At 44.7% G+C, this 20377-nt stretch overlaps 1 protein-coding gene across 1 annotated transcript in view; it reads right to left on the bottom strand.

The window, feature by feature from the left end:
• The window catches only part of RASA1 (RAS p21 protein activator 1), a 3076403-nt gene that overhangs the window by 1660946 nt on the left and 1395080 nt on the right, over window positions 1-20377 (bottom strand). Inside the window, exon 9 of the mRNA XM_044064149.1 lies at window positions 5724-5802. Coding sequence (XP_043920084.1) covers window positions 5724-5802 — 79 coding nt within the window. The remainder of the gene's footprint in view (window positions 1-5723; window positions 5803-20377) is intronic.

The following is a 20377-nucleotide window of genomic DNA, read 5'->3' as shown; positions in this document are numbered from 1 at the left end:
TTTTTTTAATTGGCTCATATACCGGTATACGAGCCAATCAAAAAAAGGAGCTCTGTTCAATGCAGAACTGCTTGATGTTCCGCATTGAACAGAAGAGGGTCCGCTGTGCGAGGTTTTGATTGGCTCGTATACTGGCATACGGGCCGATCAAAAATCCCCAAACACGGAGCTACTTGTCTTTAATTTGGAAATGCATTAAAGACAAGACTAAAGACCTTTTTTTTTTTTGCGCTTCACCCTAAGATGGGACAATAAAGACCTTTTTTTTTTTTGCTCTTCAGCCCTATTGGGTCCTCTTTTACATACAACCAAACATGGTAACTCTAACGTATGAAGGCTAGAGCATGAACCACAAATTCTGGCACAAGACATGATGGACTATCCTCAGTCAAGACAGGCCAAGCCCAACTAAGTTTTGGCATGTAAGTGAGGATACAAACCAAGGACTGCAGTGCTCAGACATGAGTGTCTCTCATTTATGATGAGATCACTCAAGGAGTTACTACTTAGTGTCAAAGCTAGTCATCCATGGTTGAGTGGCATCAACATCCATGGATGCACCCCCTATATGGACGATGGGGGTGTCTTCTCTCTATGTCCCATCATCTAAAAAGGAGGATTATGCATGTCAAAGGATAAAGAACTCAACAGCAGAGCATGAACTCAGCACCTATAGAGACTACGGGAGTGGTTTAACACTACAACTATTACCTGTAGATAGTCTAGGCATTGACTACCCCTTCAATTTTATAGCCTTGTGACAATACTGCACCTTATACCTGGGTCTACAAGGCCTTCCCATCAGCCCATGTTTAAGGGACTTTTAACAGCAACTATCCATTTGAATGAAAGGTAGGCAAAGTCTTTCCCTCTAATCATAATATCTTGCATGTGAGACAATTTCTCACACTGCTCTCCACTCAGACCATATAAGCAAATCTGATCTTGGTTGCTTTTGCAATTACCACATGCACTTCATTTGAAAGGTGTATGAAAAAAAAAGAAATTTCAGCAATAGCAAGGATCAACAACAAAGCACTGCAAAGGGCGAAAGAAATGAACCAGTGGGCTCAGGAAATTATCACATTTTTGTACCCTACAAGGCAATGCCATGACATGTACAACAATGGGTAAAATACAAATCCCAGAGTTTAAGTTCTTCAAAAAACCATCAAGAGATGGTCAATGGCATCAGACAGGTTTTTCTCCATATGAATGAAGGAAAGGTGAACTTCTTGAATCCTAACATACAAATATATTTACTGTATATAATAAAAAAAAATTTAAAAGCAACACATCTTACTCTGCAGGAACAAACTGCTTGAACTGAATTTAAATCATGCTTCTGGGAACAGCGCAGCACAAAGTACTAGTTATATTAAGCAATTTCATAGGTTCATAGGTTGATACTAGGCTATCTGCCCTAGGGCACTTATAAGCCTAGCCAGAGTGTGTTTGGCTTTCGCCACCCTTTTAGATTAGTTGACTGTGCCTCTGTATAGTAGGTCACAGAAGGTAGCCATATCAAGGTTAGTTTACTGTACCTCTGTCTAGCAAGGACACAGAAGAGATCCCAGGGGTAAACTTACGGTCTCCCATCCACTCATCAAGATTTCTCTTGAATAGGGTTAGTGAGGGGCTCTGCCTAACATGGATTGGGATTTTGTTCCAGAGTGAGGGGAGCCTCTGGGATATGAATCTGTCCCTCCAGCATGTCCTATTTATTTCTGTGCTGAGGTTCAAGTCCCTGGAGCATGTAGCTCTAAGGGATTTGGATTTCTTGAGGTGGAGCATGTCCATTAATTCTGGGTTGGACATGGCTTTATATGTCAGACACAGATCACCTCTGAGTAGGCGGTACGCAACTGAGTAGAGCTGGCGTTTCTTTAGCCGAAGTGCATAGGGCATCTGTTTGAGTCCCTTGATCCTCTTGGTGAGGTACTTTTGGGGTTTTTCCAATTGCTGCAGATGTCGGGTAAGGTACATCCCAAATGGGGCATTGTATTCAATTATGGGCCTGATAAGTGATGAGTAGAGGGGCACAATGACCTCTCTTGATCTAGATGTAAACCCTTTCATGATAAGGTGGGCTATATAGAAGGTCTTTCTAACCACTTTGGCAACGTGATTGTCAAAGGACAGATTACTATCTACTTGGGTCCCCCAAGTCCCTAATTACTTCTTCCGTACATAATGGATTACCACCTATGTGGTAATTTGTGGGCACTTTGTTTTTCCCAAAGAGGATGACAATGCACTTTTTGGCATTTAGCTTTAGGCCATGGCTCTGGCACCAGTTATCCATCTCTGTGAGACCCTTTTGGAGGATGCTCGTGTCAGCCGAGAGTCGATTATGGCACCCAGTTTGCAGTCGTCTGCGAACTTTGTCAGCCATAGTCCACCCGTGTTAGCTTGAACCTCGGAGAAATATATACCGAACAAGAGAGGTCCCAGGACTGAGCCTTGTGGGACACCACTTGTAACTGGTTTAGAGTCTGACATGGCACCTGCAATTCTGACCATGTGGGTTCTATCCCTGAGGCAGTTTGTAACCCATCTTGTAACACAGGGGTTGATATTTAAGCTGGTGAGCTTATTTATGATGCCCGAGTAGGGTATTGTGTCGAAGGCTTTTGCAAGGTCCAGGTAGGCTGTGTGGACTACCTTCCCTTCATCTATGGCTTTGGTAACAGTTTCAAAGAAGTCAACCAGGTTCAAGAGGCAAGATCTGCCCTTAACAAAGCCGAATTGGGTAGGATCCAGTGTCTGGAGGTTCCCAATGTCCTTGTTTATGATTTCCATGATGATACGTTCCATAGCCTTACAGACCAGGCTGGTCAGGCTTATAGGGCGATAGTTTCCGGGGTCCGCTGTGGCACCACCTTTGTGGAACGGGACCACTGTTGCTGTACGCCATTCCTTGGGTACATATCCTGTAGTAAGGCTGAGATTGAACAGTGTCTTTAAGTGAAGGTTTAATTCTTCTTGGAGCTCATGTAAGATGCAGCCTGGGACACCGTCTGGTCCCATTGATGCTGTGTTTTTTGCTTTAGAAAGGGCAGCTCTCACCTGTGTATCTGTGATCACAGGGAGGCTACATTCTGTTGGGACAGACATTTGCTCTTTTGGAGGGGAAGGGGGGGGGGGCGTTTGCACTGAACCTTTTTGCCAGGATGTTGGCAATGTCTGTGGGTTCAGTGTATTTTTTGTCATGTTGCACTAACTCAGAGCATATCTGGGAGTTGCCTACCAGGTTCCTGACATAACTAAAGAAGGCCTTGTGATTGTCCTTAGTGTCTTGTGCAATTTTTCTTTCGAAGCTTGCCTTAGATGATTTTATGAGGGATCGTAGTTTCTTGCTAGTACTGATCAGAGACGCCTTCCCTTTTTGGGATTTTGCTCTATCATGTAGTAGCTTCCTCCTTCTGTTATATAGCTTATTTATGGCCTGGGTCCACCAGACAGGTCTCCTGCCTTTGGAGGAGTGAGTCTTGGTTTTATTTGGGATAGCATGCTCCATGCATTCCTGTAGGTGTCCATAGAATGCTTTTGTAAGGGATTCTGCTTTTTGGGCCGTAGTTGCCACTGGCCCAGGGCCTTTGAAAGATTCCACCTCGGTTTTGAGGAGTGTGAAGTTTGCTTTTGAGAAGTTCTTCACTGTGGTTTCCTTGGCTGGGGGTGGGGACGGAATACGGATGTCCAGTGAGATTAATTTATGGTCTGATCTTACCAATAAGGGGTATACCTCTGGTGTGGAACACAGAGACCCCATGTTGGTGATGACCAAGTCCAATATGCTTTCCCCTCTTGTGGGAGTGGTGACCAGTTGTTCCATAGCATTTGAGTTTATAAATTCTAGGAACCGTTGGGCGAGGGTGTTTGGGCTTGAGTAGTTTTCCCAATCAATGTTTGGGTAGTTGAAGTCACCCCCAATATAATGGTGTTTGGAGAGACCTTCATATTTTCCAGTGTTCTCAGGAAAGCCAAGTGGGGCTCCTGTGTTTGGGAGGGTGGTCTGTAGCAGGCTACAAACTGAAAGGCAGTTTTGCCCACTGTTAGTTGCACATGGATGGTCTCCGATGCTTCATGCAGTGCCACTAACCTGGAGGTGTGGGTAACTTTGATGTATATGGATACTCCTCCTCCTTTTGTGGTTCGGTCCGAGTTTTGTGGCCAAAAAGCATGGTATGAACTATAACCTGGTAGTGCTGGGGTGCTTTTGGGAGCCTTGAACCAGGTTTCTGTTACTGCACAGATATCGATATTCTCCATACTGAGGACAGTCTCCAGTGCGTGCATCTTGAGGTTTAGACTTCTGGCGTTTAGCAGCATTACCCTTAGTTTTCTATGGAGGTGGATTTGTCTTTTGAGCCTTGCTTAAAAAAGGCACTATGGGGGAGGGAAGAGCCTTTGCCAGTATTCGAAAACCCAGGGGTGACAGGTGCAAGCCGTCCCTCGCGAAGCAACGTGGCTTGTCGAGCATGTCATCCCAGGCTGACAGACACTGGATCCCCTTTGAATGACACCAATTCTTTAGCCAATTGTTAAAATTGATCATTTTGTCTTTATACTGTGGCATCATTCTTGGTGAGGGCAAGATGCTACTCAAGGTCAGGGTCATACCAGCCTCGGCTACATGATCAGAGAGCTCTTCTATGTCTCTTTTCATGTAGTCCAAGGAGGTACGTCTCAGGTCATTCACACCAGCATGGACAATGACGGAGTCATATTTGTACTTGCTATGGAACTGACAAACTACAAAACCAGCTGAATGTTGCAGCTTCTGATTTACAGCTTGTACCTTGAGCATATCCCCGATACTATACTGTGTCAAATTTTTGATGTCTTCCTTTTTTTTTGTTTTTACTGAGTACCTCACTTTATAAGTTTTGTCCGCATTGCCTGCTGACTCAGACTCCTTTGACATGACCAGTCCCTTTATTCCCTGCAGGCAAGAACCAGTTGGAAGAGGCTGTCATCTGGGTAACTATTTGGGTCTTCTAGCCTTCATCCTTCCCCCAAGCAGCTCATCTGCATGTTTGCAGATGTAAAGGCCTGCTATGGCTTCAGACATAGGCTTTCAGACAAGGCAATGCTAATATGGCCTGGCAGAAGCAAAGACACATCCTCAAATAATATTCTGCATGCCATGCACTTCACTATCTAGTAAGTACCAGCACTAAAGAGGGATTAGACACCCTCCCCTGACCTAGGATAAGAGAGCTAGAGACTACCATTTACTCTAGCCCTCCCCCATCAGCTCCAATAGCAGCTAGGCCATCTGTGTCACAGTCATGGTTTTATTCCTCTGTGTCACAGAGCTGACTAGGTATCATATATTTTTTTTACAAGAAAAGTGAAATGAACAGCAGTTCTCACAATACTAAGCAGATAAAGCTAAGATTCTTAGCAGCCGCACACTATGTGAGGAGAATGATTCTATGTATTTGCCTGTCACCAAAACATTTCTGATGGAACTTCCCTTTAAACTGTCATTTTAAACTTGATCTGTCTAAAACGGGGAAAATATTTAAATTGTTCACAGCTGTGTTACTCCTACTACTATTACTAGTACCACTACCACCACCACCTTAACATGACACAGAATACACAAGAGATTTGCAGATTAATCTCATGTTATGACTGGACAGAAGAGCCAAAACATTCTTGTTTTTCATTACACACAATGTAGCTATGGACTGAAGAACAGGAATGTGTCCTACCTGAACTGGTATTGGATCCTGGAGGAAATAGCCTTCTACTATCTGCTCCTTCCTATAATGCTCAATGATGTCATCAATACTGTTTAAAGAGAAAAACAACAGGCAGTCACAGATGTCTATGGCTTACAAGACAATAATACTAAAAACAAAACTTATAATTCCTGAATGAACATTATATCACATCATCTGTTGAAGAAGGTCATCTTCTTACTACCATTCTTTGCAAGCAGAGGCTGACAAAACTTACATCCAGTGCCGTCAGAGATGCTGCACAATGAAAAGCTGGTTCTTTAGATTCCCCCAATATGAAAACTAAGAATTTTTTAAAACACCACTAAAAAGGTATCAATTTGGAGAGGGGGATTAAGTTACTGGCTTGAAATTAGACTGCCTAAATGCCAGCAAAGAAAATATTTGAAGAAAATAACAGAAAATCAATTGGGAAAGGAGAACAAAGAACCCTGGATGAGGAGAATTTTGCAACTGTTCAGTAAAAAGCAGTTCAACTTTCAATTTTAATATAGAAGATATCATCCAGTAATTTTTAGAGGAAAAAGTAAATCAAATGCACTCAGGTGTGTTTAAAGTAACAGAGGCACTGGATAAATACATACAGCCAAACGCCAAAAGACTAGAACAAAATAGAAGTTTTAAGTATCTATTCAGATAAGCTGATAATACTGCAGAAAACAGATGTTATAATGAAGGAAAAACTACCTCATCATAAGGATTCTTACAATTTCAAAAATAGTAGTGTTAAAGGACAGAGCATGCAAAGAAAACCTGAAAGTTTTTGTTATACCAGAGAGATTGGAAGGAAAACACTGCATTAATATAATGAAAGTACAAATATGCAATTGGACTGGTATTTCACAACAGGAATTGTTAATTGAGAGTGTACAAGTGATGTACATGCTCAAAATCCAGCCAAGAAAAAGTAGCCAAAACCTGTATTAGCAAAGGTACAACCATAACAGCAAACAACTGCTCCTAATAAAACTGTGACAAAAGGGAAAATAATTAAAACATTGGAAATGCCAGAGCATTTGGAGAAAATGATTATTTGTTGCACACCAGGCAGAAAAGAAGCAAGTTTATCTTAGTAATTAGGGGATGTCGAAAAAGCAGGTGTGCGACTCACAATGCTACATTCAGTTGTCTTCAAAATATTTTTGGCTGGAGGAACAATGACATTTTATGGATGCAGATCATGCTAAGGAGGAAAAAGAATTCAGTCAACCAAGAGCAAGTCAGCAAGCAGAAGGGAGCTCAATTTCTCAGTTTTCTTACAACAAAAAAAAATCCCATAGAGAGAAACTCAGTGAAACCTTTTCCACAGCAGCAAAGGAAAACATTTGAGCAACAGACACATGCCCAGGAGATGACAAAGAATCAAAAGTATCTTGGACTTGAAGAAGAACTGGTGATGGAAGAGTGATATGATTGGGAAGAAAAAGTACAGTTGTGTACACTTACCATAAATGTACATGTTCGAGTGTATTCACTGTTGCAGTCATCACATTTGGGTTATACCTGCCAGGGTACCCCTCAGCCGGCCCGAATACCAGAGGCTTAGTATTTCTGCTTTGGTTGCTGTCGCTTCAGGACTGACATCAGGTCGACAGTTGTACAAAGTAAGGCAACTGATGCCATTACATCAATTTTTCTTGCCCTGTCAGGAGCCCCCCCAAGTGGGAGGCAGGTTATGGTGGAAGAACCCCACCAGTAGAAAGTAAATATCAAAATGTTCCTTGTAAGTAGAGAGAGAGAGAGAAAAAAAAAGAGCGGGATGGAGGGAGGTAAAAGTACAGTTGTGTACACTTACCATAAATGTAGATGTTCGAGTGTATTCACTGTTGCAGTCATTACATTTGAGTAATCTGCTGGCAGGTTGCCCTCAGTCGGCCTGATTAACTAAGTCTTGGGTCCTGCGTCGGTTGCTGTCCCTTCTTCCATGACGTCAGGTCGTCAGGGGTATAAAACATGCAGCCGACGCCATTACATCAGTTTTTTTGCCCCAGATATCAGGTGCCCCCCAAATGGGGAGCAAATACAAATTAAAAACACAAAAATATACCTCCAACCAAAAGCAAATACACCAAAAAGGCTTTTAAGCATAGAAAAGGAAAGCAGAGGTATAGTCAGAGGAAAAACAGAGGGCTGGAGGGAGGGTAACCAGGACTGCAAAAGTGAATACACTCGAACATATACATTTATGGTAAGTGTACACAACTGTACTATGTTCTTCATGTTTCACTGTTGCAGTCATTACATTTGGGTAGATTCCCAAAGCTATGGTTGGGAGGAGGAATTTATACAGCATTAGGACCAGCTATAAGGCCCTGCAAGACAGCAGTGGCAAAGCCAGCTCTGGATTTAGAGAAAATTGGTAAATGATAATGCTTGGTGAAAGTATGTACAGAACTCCAGGTAGCAGCTTCTAGAATATCCCTGGTAGGAACACCTCTGAGAAAGGCTGCAGAAGTAGACACAGCCCTGTTGGAATGAGATCTGATCCCCTGGGGGATAGGTTTTCCATGGTGCTTACAGCAGAAATGAATGCAATGGCTTATCCATTTAGAAATGGTTTGTTTTGAAATAGCCTTCCCCTCTGCCCCAGCAGCAAAAGCTACTAGCAATTGTTCAAATTTTCTTCAAAATTTAGTTCTGTCCAAGTAGAATCTAAGTTGTCTGTGCACGTCCAAGGAATGCAGAATCCGTTCCCCTTTGTTCTGTGGATTGGGATAGAAGGTTGACAAATGGATGAACTGATTAAGAGCCACACTGGAAACCACCTTGGGCATGAAGGATGGATTGGCCCTCAGAGATGCCCTGTCCGCATGAAAGATGATGAAAGGCTCCACTGCCATAAGGGCCTGTAATTCAGATATCCTTCTAGCTGAAGTGATTGCTAAAAGGAAGGCTGTTTTCCAAGAAAGAAATTTTAAGTCTGCAGTAGCAGCTGGCTTGAAATGAAGTAGAGTGAGCTTCTCCAAAACAAAGTTAAGGTTCCAGGCAGGAGTAGGAGCTCTCCTGGGTGGTCTCAAGTTCTTTGCCCCTCTAAGGTACTGCTTGAGCAGGGGAAGAGAAAAGAGGGGTGGTTCTGTGTTACAGTGAGCTGAAATACCTGAAGCGTGGATTTTAATAGAGGAAAAAGACAGGCCCTTGTGAAGCATCTCAGTTAAGTATTACAAAATCTGAGGTAAATTGGGCGCTGCTGTGCTCATCCCAAAAGACTGGTTCCAGGCACAGAATCTTTTCCATTTGTCATCATAAGATTTTCTAGTACTAGGTCTTCACAGGTTTGCTGAGGGATCCTAAGGGTGAATTTAAGTGATTAGCCAAGCTGCAAGGTTCAATGTTGGGAGCTGAGGGTGCAGAATTGGTTTCTCCTGCTGAGACAGCAAGGAAGGTGTATGAGGCAGGTGCCATGGAGATATTTGTGACACACTGCGTAGGACTGGGTACCAGTGTTGGCATGGCCAGTCTGGAGCAATCAAAATCATTCTTGGTTTGTCCTGTTTGACTTTTAGCAGGACTTTGGAGAGCAGAGGCAGATGGGGAAAGGTGTAGACTGATAGGTTTTTCCAACTGAAGGACAGAGCATCCACTTTCCAGACTTTTTTGTGGGGAGTCCTTGTGCAAAATTTGTCTAACTGGTAGTTCTGGTGGGAGTCAAATAGATCTATGCCTGGGCTCCCTATTTGCTTGTCAATATGTTGAAAATCTATGATTCCAGTTTCCACTCGTGGGGGTCAATGAGATTTCTGCTTAGTCCATCTACCAGTGTATTCAATTTTCCTGGCAAGAATTGAGCTTGTAGGTACACTTGGTAGCTCAAGGCTGTGTTCCACAATGCCATGGCTAGTCTGCAGAGGGGGTAGGAATGTGTACCCCCATGCTTATGTACCACATAACCGTGGTGCTGTCCGTCTTTACCATTAGTTGTCCTGGAAGAATGTAGTCCTTGAAGGCTGTCAGAGCATTATGTAGGGGCTAACATTTCTTTTTCATTGACATGTAGGTGCATTTGATTTGGGTTCCATTTGCCCTGAATGCACATTCCTGCCAGGTGAGCCCCCCCATGCATAGTCTGATGCGTCTGTCGTTAGGGTTTGGGCGGCAGGGGGGTAGGTGTGAACGGCAGTCTCTTCTTTTGGTGGCAGGCCTCTGCCCACCATAGGAACTCCAGGCATAGGCAAGGTATGATAGGACTAATTGTTTCCAGGCTGTGACAGTGTTGACTCCATAGACTTTTTAAGTACCACTGAAGTTTCCTCATATGCAGTCTTGCATATGGAATTAGAAGAATGCAGGAGGCCATGAACCTCAAGGCTTGCAGTATTTGTCTTGCAGATAGCAGGGTTTTTGTGGCCACTTGTTTGAAGTAAGTTACCAAATTAATTTGCTTATCTGGCGTGAGGAAAGCCATCTGGGCAGTTGTATTCAAGCTTGCACCCAAGAATGTAATCTGTTGAGAGGGTACCAGTTGTGATTTCTTTTCGTTTATGGTGTACCCCAGACAAGTTAGAACCCTTTTTACAAACGCCAGATGATTTATTAGTATGGCCTGGTTTTCTGCCTGAATGAGACAATTGTCCAGGTATGGATATATTTGAATATTTCTTTGCCTGCAAAATGCAATTACTGGAGCCAGGCACTTTGTGAATACCCTGGGCAGAGTAGACAAGCCAAACGGCAGGCAGAGATCTGATAATGCAAGTAGCCTGCTTTGAAGCGTAGGTATCTTCTGCAAGATTCCCTGACTGGGATATTCAGGTAAGCTTCTTTTAAATCTAGAGTTGCCAACCAGGCATCTTTGCCTAGCACAGGAAGTAATTGGTGAAGAGTCAGTATCTTGAATTTTGGAATGTCCAGAAAGGTGTTTAGAATAGACAGGTCCAGAATTGGACGTCATGATTTATCTTTTCTGGGTACCAGGAAAAGCCTGGCATGTAAACATTGTCCCTTTTCCTCTTCTGGTACAGGCTGAATAGCCCCCATGTTTAAGAGGGAAAGTACTTGTTTTTGAGCCTCTGCCCACTGATTTGGGGGCAGGTCTGGCCACCCATTTGGTGTTGGCAACACGTGGAAATGAAATCTGTATCCCTGGGACACTATATTTAAAACCCATTTGTCCTGGGTTATGAGTTCCCAGTATTTTGCATGAAGAGCAATCTTTCCCCGCAAAGGGGCGACTAAAAGGTAAGTGCTTGGTAATTTTAAAGGAAAGTCATTGAGACTGTTTACCATGGGGGGGGGGGGGTCTTGTTATTCCAAGATTTGGAAGTGGAGACCCCCCCATTGCTTAGTTCTGAGAGTCCCCTGGGACTGAAACCTGGTGCTTTTGGTGTGTCTGGGCTTGGCTTGAGAGGATCTGGAAGGAGCTGGAAAGGACCAATTCTTAGTAGGCCGGTGCCTACTAAATCTTGGAGGTTGCACTTGTAAGAAATCTTTTACAGTTTGCATAGATTTAGGTTTATCTTCCATCTTTTTTAGAACTTCTTCAGCCTTATTGCCAAACAGGCGGTCCTGTTTTAAAGGAGCATCCAACAATTTTGCTTTAACATGGTCAGGCAGAGATTGCTCCTTAAGCCAAGCATGACTTCTAAGCACAGACCCAGTAACAGCAGCCCTGCAAGAGGCCTCTAAAGAATCAAAACCACAATGCAAAGTATGTTGTCCAACTTTTTCAGCAGAATGCAATAAATCCTGTAAATCTTTATTTTCCACACAGTCAGAGATCAACATCATATTCTGTTTGAACAGTCCAATATGCTGCTGATATTTTAACATATGAAATTGACAGTTTAAAGCCCCGATTGCCAAGGTTGCAGAAGTATAATCCTTTTTACCCCATCTATCCAGCGTCCTGGAGTCTCTATCAGAAGGGGTAGGATTTTTAGCAGTAGAAGCTTTAATGCCCTTGGAACCCTGAGAAATGGTTTCTGGATCCGCGACAGGATTTTTGAAAAGGAACTTGTGGGACTCAGGAACCCTGTAGTATCTGTCAGGTTTACTAGGAGCCGGAGGCAGGAAATCAGGGGCCATACTGAATTCCGAAAACACATCAACAATGTCTAGTACAGGAGGTATAGCCAAAGGCCTATGCTGAGGTAGAAGAAGGAAATCCATAAACCTCTTTTTTGATTCAGAAAATTCCTGACTTTCCCAGTGGAAATGCTCCCTTAAAGTATGTAAAGTTTCCCCAAAAGAAAAGTCCTCGGGGGGAAGCAGAGGGAATGGAATCCTCTGCATCAGAATCCTCTTAAGTAGATATGGACAAATCCAGGTCATTAGAAGAATCAGAAGAAACAGAGTCCTGATCAGAAGATTCATAGTCAAGCTCAGCACTAGGCCTCTTAGAAGGAGGGGGGGTTGACTACCCCTGATTAGAGTAATAAGACCTTCAGCCATTTTGATCATTTGTTTGTTTAGGCATAGGGGCCTGAACATGTGGCCTGGGCATCAGTTTTTTAGACACAGATCGAGATTTAGGCCTTAGTATAGAAGGTGGAGTTGGTTTAATATGCAAGTCTGTAGGCCAGAATACACCCTCAGAAGCTGGTGCCTGCACAGCGGCTCTGGACCCATCCAAGGTAGAGACATCCGCGGGTTCCATAGGTGAAGCATCTCGCGGCATACCGGACTCCGAATGGGTCTCAGTAGAGGCCTGTGAGTCAGAAGTACCGGGTAACAGGGACTGCGAAAGCGCCTCACTGAGTACCGGCGAACTGGTGACTGGCTTAGGATAAGCATCGTCAGCAGTTTTGGACCTCGACGGCCTGTCTCTGTCTTTATCTTTGCGTTTTTTTGGAATCCCGGTAGTCGGATGGCTACCCGACGTCATTTCTGGATAATTATACCGAGAACTAAAATATTTAGAAGCAAAAATGTACTGACGACAGATAGTGCGCTGATTAAATAAAGCACAAAACCGACAGCAAGGTACATCGTGGTCAGGGCCTAGGCAAGGAATACAGTACAAATGAAAATCTTTATGAGGTATTTGCTTTCCACAAGTAATGCAACTATTAACTTTTACTGACATTTGTAAGGAAACTGTGGTGGTGGTGCTGCGGTAGCATTATCGCCTCACAGTAAGACGTTGTCCTGTTCGATTCTCAGCTACAGCGTCTTCTGTGTGGAGACATGCGTGAATGGGCATACCTTCATTGAAGGTTGTCCGTCAGGGCCGGCAACTTGGCACGTAAAAATCAGCTACCAATCATTAGCGGACAGGAGTTTCGCTGTGGCGACCCCTAACCGGGAAAAGCCGAAAGATACAACAACTGACATCGGTAAGGAGCAAGAAAAAGTTTCCCAATCGGGTATTTAGCTTTAAGTTGAAGACTTCGGTTCTGAAACTCGAAAACGAAAATTTCAGGAGTCGGCCGACCGGCACTTGCAAATTGCTTCTGCTTCGGGCACCACACGGCAAGAAAGACTGATATAATGGCGTCAGCTGCATGTTTTATGCCCCTGAAGAAGGGACAGCAACCGACGCAGGACCCAAGACTTTGTTAATCAGGCCGACTGAGGGCAACCTGCCAGCAGATTACCCAAATGCAATGACTGCAACAGTGAAACACGAAGAACATCCAGGAGTGTATTACTCAAACATCTACATTTATGTTAAGTGTACACAACTGTACTATGTTCTTCGTATTTCACTGTTGCAGTCATCACATTTGGGTTGATTCCCAAAGCTGAGAAAAAGGGTGGACGCAGTCAAGGAGACTAGAGAATGGCTAGGATGCCCTGTAAGACTGCAGTGGCAAAGCCTGCCCTGGATTTGGAGAAAATAGGTAGGTCGTAATGCTTGGTGAAAGTGTGAACAGATGTCCAGGTGGCAGCCTCCAGGATGTCCCTGGTGGGGACTTCTCTAAGGAAAGCTGCAGAGGTGGAGGCTGTTGTAGTGGAGCGAGTCTTGACCTCCTTAAGGGGAGGTTTCCCGTGTTGCTTGTAACAGAAATGGATGCAGTGTGCTATCCATTTGGAAATTGTTTGGAAATGGCTTTGCCCTCTGCCCCTGCAGCAAAGCTAACCAGTAATTGATCAGATTTCTGAATGATTTAGTCCTATCTAGACAGAATCTGAGCTGACTGTGCACATCAAGAGAGTGCAGGATCCTTTCTCCCTTGTTATGTGAGTTAGGAAAAAAGGTGGGCAAATAAATGGATTGGTTGAGAGCCACATTGAACACCACTTTGGGTATGAAGGATGGGTTAGTCTTGAGGGAAACCCTGTCAGCATGGAAGATGATGAAGGGCTCCACAAAGTACAGTTTTGTACCTACCATAAATGTAGATGTTCGAGTGGTTATGCTGCTGCAGTCATCACACTTGGGTTATCCTGCCGTCAGGCGGTCCCGCAGTCGGCCTGAATTCCAAAGCCTTGGTCCGGCGTCGGTTGTCGTCGCTTCTTCCCTGACGTCAGTGTGGCAGGGGTATAAAAGAGGCAGCCGACGCCATTTTCTTCAGTTTTTCTTGCCCCAGATGTCAGGTGCCCCATACTAAGAAGGCAAAATAAGAAGTTTGCAAAACATACCTTAGTGCAAAACAATGGTACTAGTTGTAAGCAAATACACCATATAGACATGCATCCCAAGGTTGAAGTACATGGAGGTATAAGAAAAGCCTTGTTAGGTAGAGGGGATGGAGGGAGGGTAACCTGGACTGCAGCAGCATAACCACTCGAACATCTACATTTATGGTAGGTACAAAACTGTACTATGTTCATCGTGCTATGCTGCTGCAGTCATCACACTTAGGTAGAGTCCCAAAGCTATGGTTGGGTGGTAGGAGCTAAACTGGGTTAGCTGCTGCTAGGATGTCCTGCAGAACTGCAGTGGCAAACCCAGCTCTGGTTTTTGAATATAGAGGAAGGTGGTAATGCTTGGTGAAGGTGTGCACTGAACTCCAGGTAGCTGCCTCCAGAATGTCCTTTGTTGGGACGCCTCGGAGAAAGGCTGCTGAGGTTGCTGTAGCCCTGGTAGAGTGAGACCTAATACTAGCAGGCACTGCTTTCCCGTGGTGTGAGTAGCAAAAGCGGATGCAATGTGCTATCCATTTGGAGATGGTCTGTTTTGAAATAGCCTTTCCTTCTGAGCCTGGTGCATAGGATACCAGGAGTTGGTCAGATTTTCTGAAGGTCTTTGTCTTGTCCAAATAGTAACGTAACTGTCTGTGAATGTCCAAAGAGTGAAGGAGTCTTTCTCCTTTATTCTGTGGGTTTGGAAAAAAGGTGGGCAAGTGTATGGTCTGATTGAGAGCCACACTGGATACTACCTTTGGCATGAAGGAAGGGTTGGTGCGTAAAGATACTCTGTCCTGATGGAAAATGATGAAAGGTTCCACTGCCATAAATGCCTGCAGTTCTGAGACTCTGCGTGCTGAGGTGATAGCTAGCAGCAGGGCTGTCTTCCATGACAAGTATTGAAGCTCTGCTGAAAAGGCTGGTTCGAAAGGAGGAAGTGTTAATTTTTCCAGAACAAAATTTAGATCCCAAGTTGGAGTTGGTGGTTTTCTGGGGGGTCTTATATTTTTTGCCCCTCTGAGAAAATGCCTTAGCAAAGGATGAGAGAAAATGGGAGGAACCGTATCATATTGAGCTGAAACGGCTGAAGCATGGATTTTTATGAATGAGAAAGAAAGGCCTTTGTGTAGCATTTCAGTTAGATATTGAAGTATGTGCGGGATATTTGGGATGCCAGGATTTAGGCTTCTGGCCTGGCTCCATACACAAAATCTTTTCCATTTGTCTGAGTAAGTTTTTCTGGTGCTGGGCCTCCTGGCCTCCAAGATGACATTCTGGACGTCCTTTGAGAGAAGTGTTGTTTGATAATTTAAGGTATTTTCCATGCAGCTAGATTTAAGGTCCTTAGTTGACTGTGAAGGATCTGAGAGTTTTGTTGGGTTAACAGCAGAGGGAATTGAGGTAAGATCCATGGAGGACTGCGAGTCAAGTTTCGTAGTAGTGGGTACCAGTGCTGACGTGGCCAGTCCGGAGCAATGAGGATCATCTGTGGTCTCTCTGATCTGGCTTTCAGTAATACCTGGGTCAGTAGAGGCAGAGGTGGGAAGGCATAGACTGACAATGCTGTCCAACTGAATGATACAGCATCCACTTTCCAGGCCAGGGGATGATAAGTCCTTGTGCAAAATTTTTGTAGCTGGCAATTGTTGGTTGAGGCAAACAGATCTATGTCTGGTGGTCCTCACCTTTGAGTTATCATTGAGAATACTTGTGGGTGTAGTCTCCACTCGTGAGGGTCTGTCAAATGTCTGCTTAATTTGTCTGCCAAAATGTTTTCTTTTCCTGGCAGGAATTGTGCTTGCAGTTGTACTTGGTAAGTTAATGTTGTGTTCCACAAGTCCATTGCCTGTCTGCATAGTGGGTAGGGAGTGCGTTCCTCCCTGTTTGTTGATGTACCACATAACTGTGGTATTGTCCGTCCTTATCAGAAGTTGTCCTGGTTGCAAGAGGTCCTTGAAGGCCGTTAGTGCATTTTTTACAGCTAGCATCTCCTTTTGATTGATGTGTAGTTGCCTTTGTTTTGCAGACCATTTGCCCTGTATGCATTGTCCTGCCATGTGTGCAGCCCAGGCGTAGTTTGATGAATCTGTTGTCAAGGTTTGGTTTGCTGGAGGGGAGACAAAAGGGAGGCCCTTGTTTGCTTGGCATGCTTCAGCCCACCATAGAAACGCTTTTTGAAGGCAGGGAATAAGAGTTATACTTGTTTCGAGGCTGTGTCTGTGTCGGGACCATATACTTTTTAGGTACCATTGTAGTTTTCTCATATGCAGTCTTGCATATGCAATTAGTTGAATGCAGGATGCCATGTACCCCAATGCCTGCAGGAATTTCCTTGCAGTGAGCTGGGTAGAAGTTGCCATTCTTTTGAAGTACTGAGCCAGTTGTTTTTGCTTGTCTGGCGTGAGGTAAGCCATCTGGGCCGTTGTATTCAAGCTGGCACCCAGGAAAATTATTTCTTGTGAGGGTATTAGTTTTGACTTCTTTTTGTTTACTGTGTACCCTAGGCAACTTAGCAACTTTGTTACAAATGCCAGATGCTGTAGTAGGATGTCTTTGCTGTCCGCTTGGATCAGCCAGTCATCCAGATATGGATAAATTTGTATTCCTTGCTGTCTGCAGTATGCAATTACTGATGCCAGGCATTTCGTGAATACTCTGGGCGCAGTAGATAAGCCAAAGGGCAATGCAGAGAATTGATAATGCGTTGTGCCTGCCAAAAATCTGAGGTATCTTCTGCAATCTTGTCTGATAGGGACATGCAGGTATGCCTCTTGGAGGTCCAACGTTACCAGCCAAGACTCCTTGCCCAGCATGGGAAGAAGCTGCTGTAGAGTGAGCATTTTGAATTTGGGAATGTCCAGGTACGTGTTTAGAACTGACAGGTCTAAGATGGGTCTCCAGGCTTTGTTCTTTCTTGGTACTAGAAACAGTCTTGAGTAAAATCCTTGACCTTGCTCCTTTGCAGGTACCTTTTGAATTGCTTGCATGTTCATGAGAGCTGAAATTTGTTTTTGTGCCTCTGCCCATTGATTTGTTGGCAGATTTGGCATGCCTCCCATCCGTGGTAAAGTGTGAAAATGAAATCTGTAGCCTCGGGTAATAATATCCAGAACCCATTTGTCCTTTGTTATGATGTGCCAATTTTTTGGGAAAAGAGCCAATTTTCCTCCTAGAGGTGCTGCCTGGGCAATTTTGCTTGGCAGGCAAAGAGGAAAGTCATTGAGTTTGTTTTCTGAAGGGTTGAGATCTGTCGTCTCCCCCTCTTTGATTTGTTGTTTGCCATTGTCTAGGCCTGAAGGTACCTTGTGGCTGGCCTCTGCCCCTAGGGCGTCTGTACCTGCCCCTTTGGGGTCTGTCTGAAGCAGGAAAGGACCAGTTTTTTGATGGTCAGTTTCTGCTGAAACGAGGTTGTACCTGTAAGAAATCGTTAACTGTTTGCATTGATTTTGCCTTTTCTTCCATTTTCTTTAACACCAAATAATGCATCCTTTTGCAGTGGAGCATCCAGTAACTTTGCTTTGACATGTTCTGGTAAGGTCTGCTCTTTTAGCCAAGCATGTCTACGTATTACAGACCCTGTGACTGCTGCTCTATATGAGGCCTCCAAAGAATCAAAACCACACTGCAATGTATGTTTTCCCACTTGTTCTGCTGCATGCAACAAATCTTGCATCCCTTTGAAATTTAGTTGATCTGTTTGAGGGATAATTTTCTGTTTTAACTGAGTAAGCAAGTACTGCTGGTATTTAATCATGTGGAATTGGCAGTTTAATGCCCTCATGGCCAGAGTGGCAGAGGTATACACTTTTTTCCCCCATCTTTCTAATGCCCTGGAATCTCTTTCCGCAGGTAGCGGATTCTTAGCAGTAGAGGCCTTAACCCCTTTGGGACCCTGGGAAATGGTTTCTGGGTCTGCAGCAGGGCTTTTATATAAAAACTTGTGAGAGTCAGGGACTCGATAGTATCTGTCTGGTTTAGGTGGAGCTGGAGGTAAGGAATCTGGATTTAGACTGGATTCAGTGTAGACATCATCCAGAATGTTTAAAACAGGAGGAATGGCTAGGGGTCTATGCTAAGGTAGAAGAAGAAACTCACGGAGTCTTTTCTTGGAGTCAGAGTAATCTTGTCCTTCCCAGTGGAAATGCTCTCTCATGGTGTGCAGGGTTTCCCCAAAAGAGAAGTCTTCAGGGGGGAAACAGAGGGAATAGACTCGTCAGCATCTGAGTCTTCCTAGAGAGGGAAAGAGTAATCCTGTTCCTCAGAGTCTGCTGAAGAAATGGATTCCAGGTCAGAAGGAGGTAAATCTTCCTCCAGTCTAGGCCTTTTGTCAGGAGGGGGCTGGGAACCTCTGATAAGGGTAATCAGGTCCTCCGCCATTTTGAGCATCTGTTTTTTAGGCATAGGGGCCTGTGTGGGAGTCGGTGGACCCGGTTTCTTAACCTTAGGGAGCTTAGCGTAAGACTTACTGGAGAGAGTCGTCGGTTTAAAGACGCCTTCTGAAACCGAAGGCCTGTCCATAGTCTCCGGATCGCCGCCATTGCTGGCGTCTGCGAGTAGAGGAGGAACCGGCTCCAGTGGCCCAGTAGATTCTGACTGAGAGGTAGTCGTATTTTCTAAATCTGCGGTAGTCAGGGGCTGCGTAGGTGCCTCACTGAGTACCGAAGATCCGGCGGCAGACCTAACCAAGACCTCGGTATCCGGTCTAGGTCTAGGCTGCCGGTCTTTGTCCTTGTGTTTTTTAAACATAGCGGTAGTCAGAGGTTCCGACGACATAATGTAGTTGAATTTTCTGCCAAAATAATGTCGGGCGGTACCAGCCCGACGCTTAATAGTGCGTTTATTGAACCTAGCGCAAACCCGACAACCAGAAACGTCGTGGTTTGGGCCTAGGCAAGGAATACAATAAGAATGAAAATCCTTATGAGGTATTTGCTTCCCACAAGAAATACAATTATTAACTTTGTCTGACATCGGTCTGAGGCAAGAAAAGTTTCCCCAACGGGGTACTTAGCTTTATAGAAGACTTCGGCTGAAATTCTGTTCGGAAATCTCAGGAGCTGGCTGACCGGCACTTGCGAACTGCTTCTGCTTCGGGCACCGCGCGGCAAGAAAGACTGAAGAAAATGGCATTGGCTGCCTCTTTTATACCCCTGCCGCACTGACATCAGGGAAGAAGCGACGACAACCAACGCCGGACCAAGGCTTTGGAATTCAGGCCGACTGCGGGACCGCCTGACGGCAGGATAACCCAAGTGTGATGACTGCAGCAGCATAGCACAATGAACATCCATGAGTGCTTGTAGCTCGGAGACTCTTCTGGCTGAAGTGACAGCCAAAAGAAAAGTTGTCTTCCAGGAGAGAAATTTTAGCGCTGCTGAAGATGCTGGCTCTAAGGGTGGCAGGGTGAGTTTTCCCAACACAAAGCTAAGTTCCCACGCTGGGGTAGGTGCTCTTCTGGGTGGCCTCAAGTTGCTAGCCCCTCTTGGGAAGTTTGATCAGAGGGTGTGAGAAAAAGGGCTGCTCAATGTGGAAATGAGCAGAGATGGCAGAGGCATGAATATTAATAAAGGAAAAAGAGAGACCACTGTGTAGCAGGTCAGCTAGGTAATCCAGGACGAGAGGTAGGGAGGGCTGTGCCATATTGGCTCCCTTGGCCTAAATAAAGGTGCAGAATCTTTTCCATTTGACAGCATAAGACTTTCTAGTGCTAGGGCGTCTGGCCTCACGTATAAGATCTAGAACCCGTTTACTGAGGTTGACAGATTAATCAGTGGTCAGGGAATAAGCCAGGCTGCAAAATTGGGGGTCTGCCTTGGGGATGCATGAATTCTCCTTCCCTCTGGGTTAGGAGGGTTGGGGTCTGAGTGAGATGCCATGGTGGCAGTGGGGACAGGCTGCGCAGCAGTGGGTATCAGTGCTGGTGAGACCAGTCTGGAGCAATACGAATTGCCCTTGGTTTTTCCCCCCTTATCTTGAGCAGTACCCTGGTGATGGGAGGTAGTGGAGGAAATGCATAGACCTATACAGTGACCCAAGGGAAGGATAGGGCATCCACTTTCAAGCCATGCAGTGATGTTCCCTGGTGCAGAAAGTACAGTTGTGTACAATTACCATAA

This window comes from Protopterus annectens, chromosome 2.part2, assembly GCF_019279795.1.
Source record: "Protopterus annectens isolate FY-2018-M chromosome 2.part2, PAN1.0, whole genome shotgun sequence".
NCBI classification, from domain to species: Eukaryota; Metazoa; Chordata; order Ceratodontiformes; family Protopteridae; genus Protopterus; species Protopterus annectens.
Note: the sequence above shows the minus strand (reverse complement) of the source record. Positions and strands in the feature narration are given on the sequence as shown.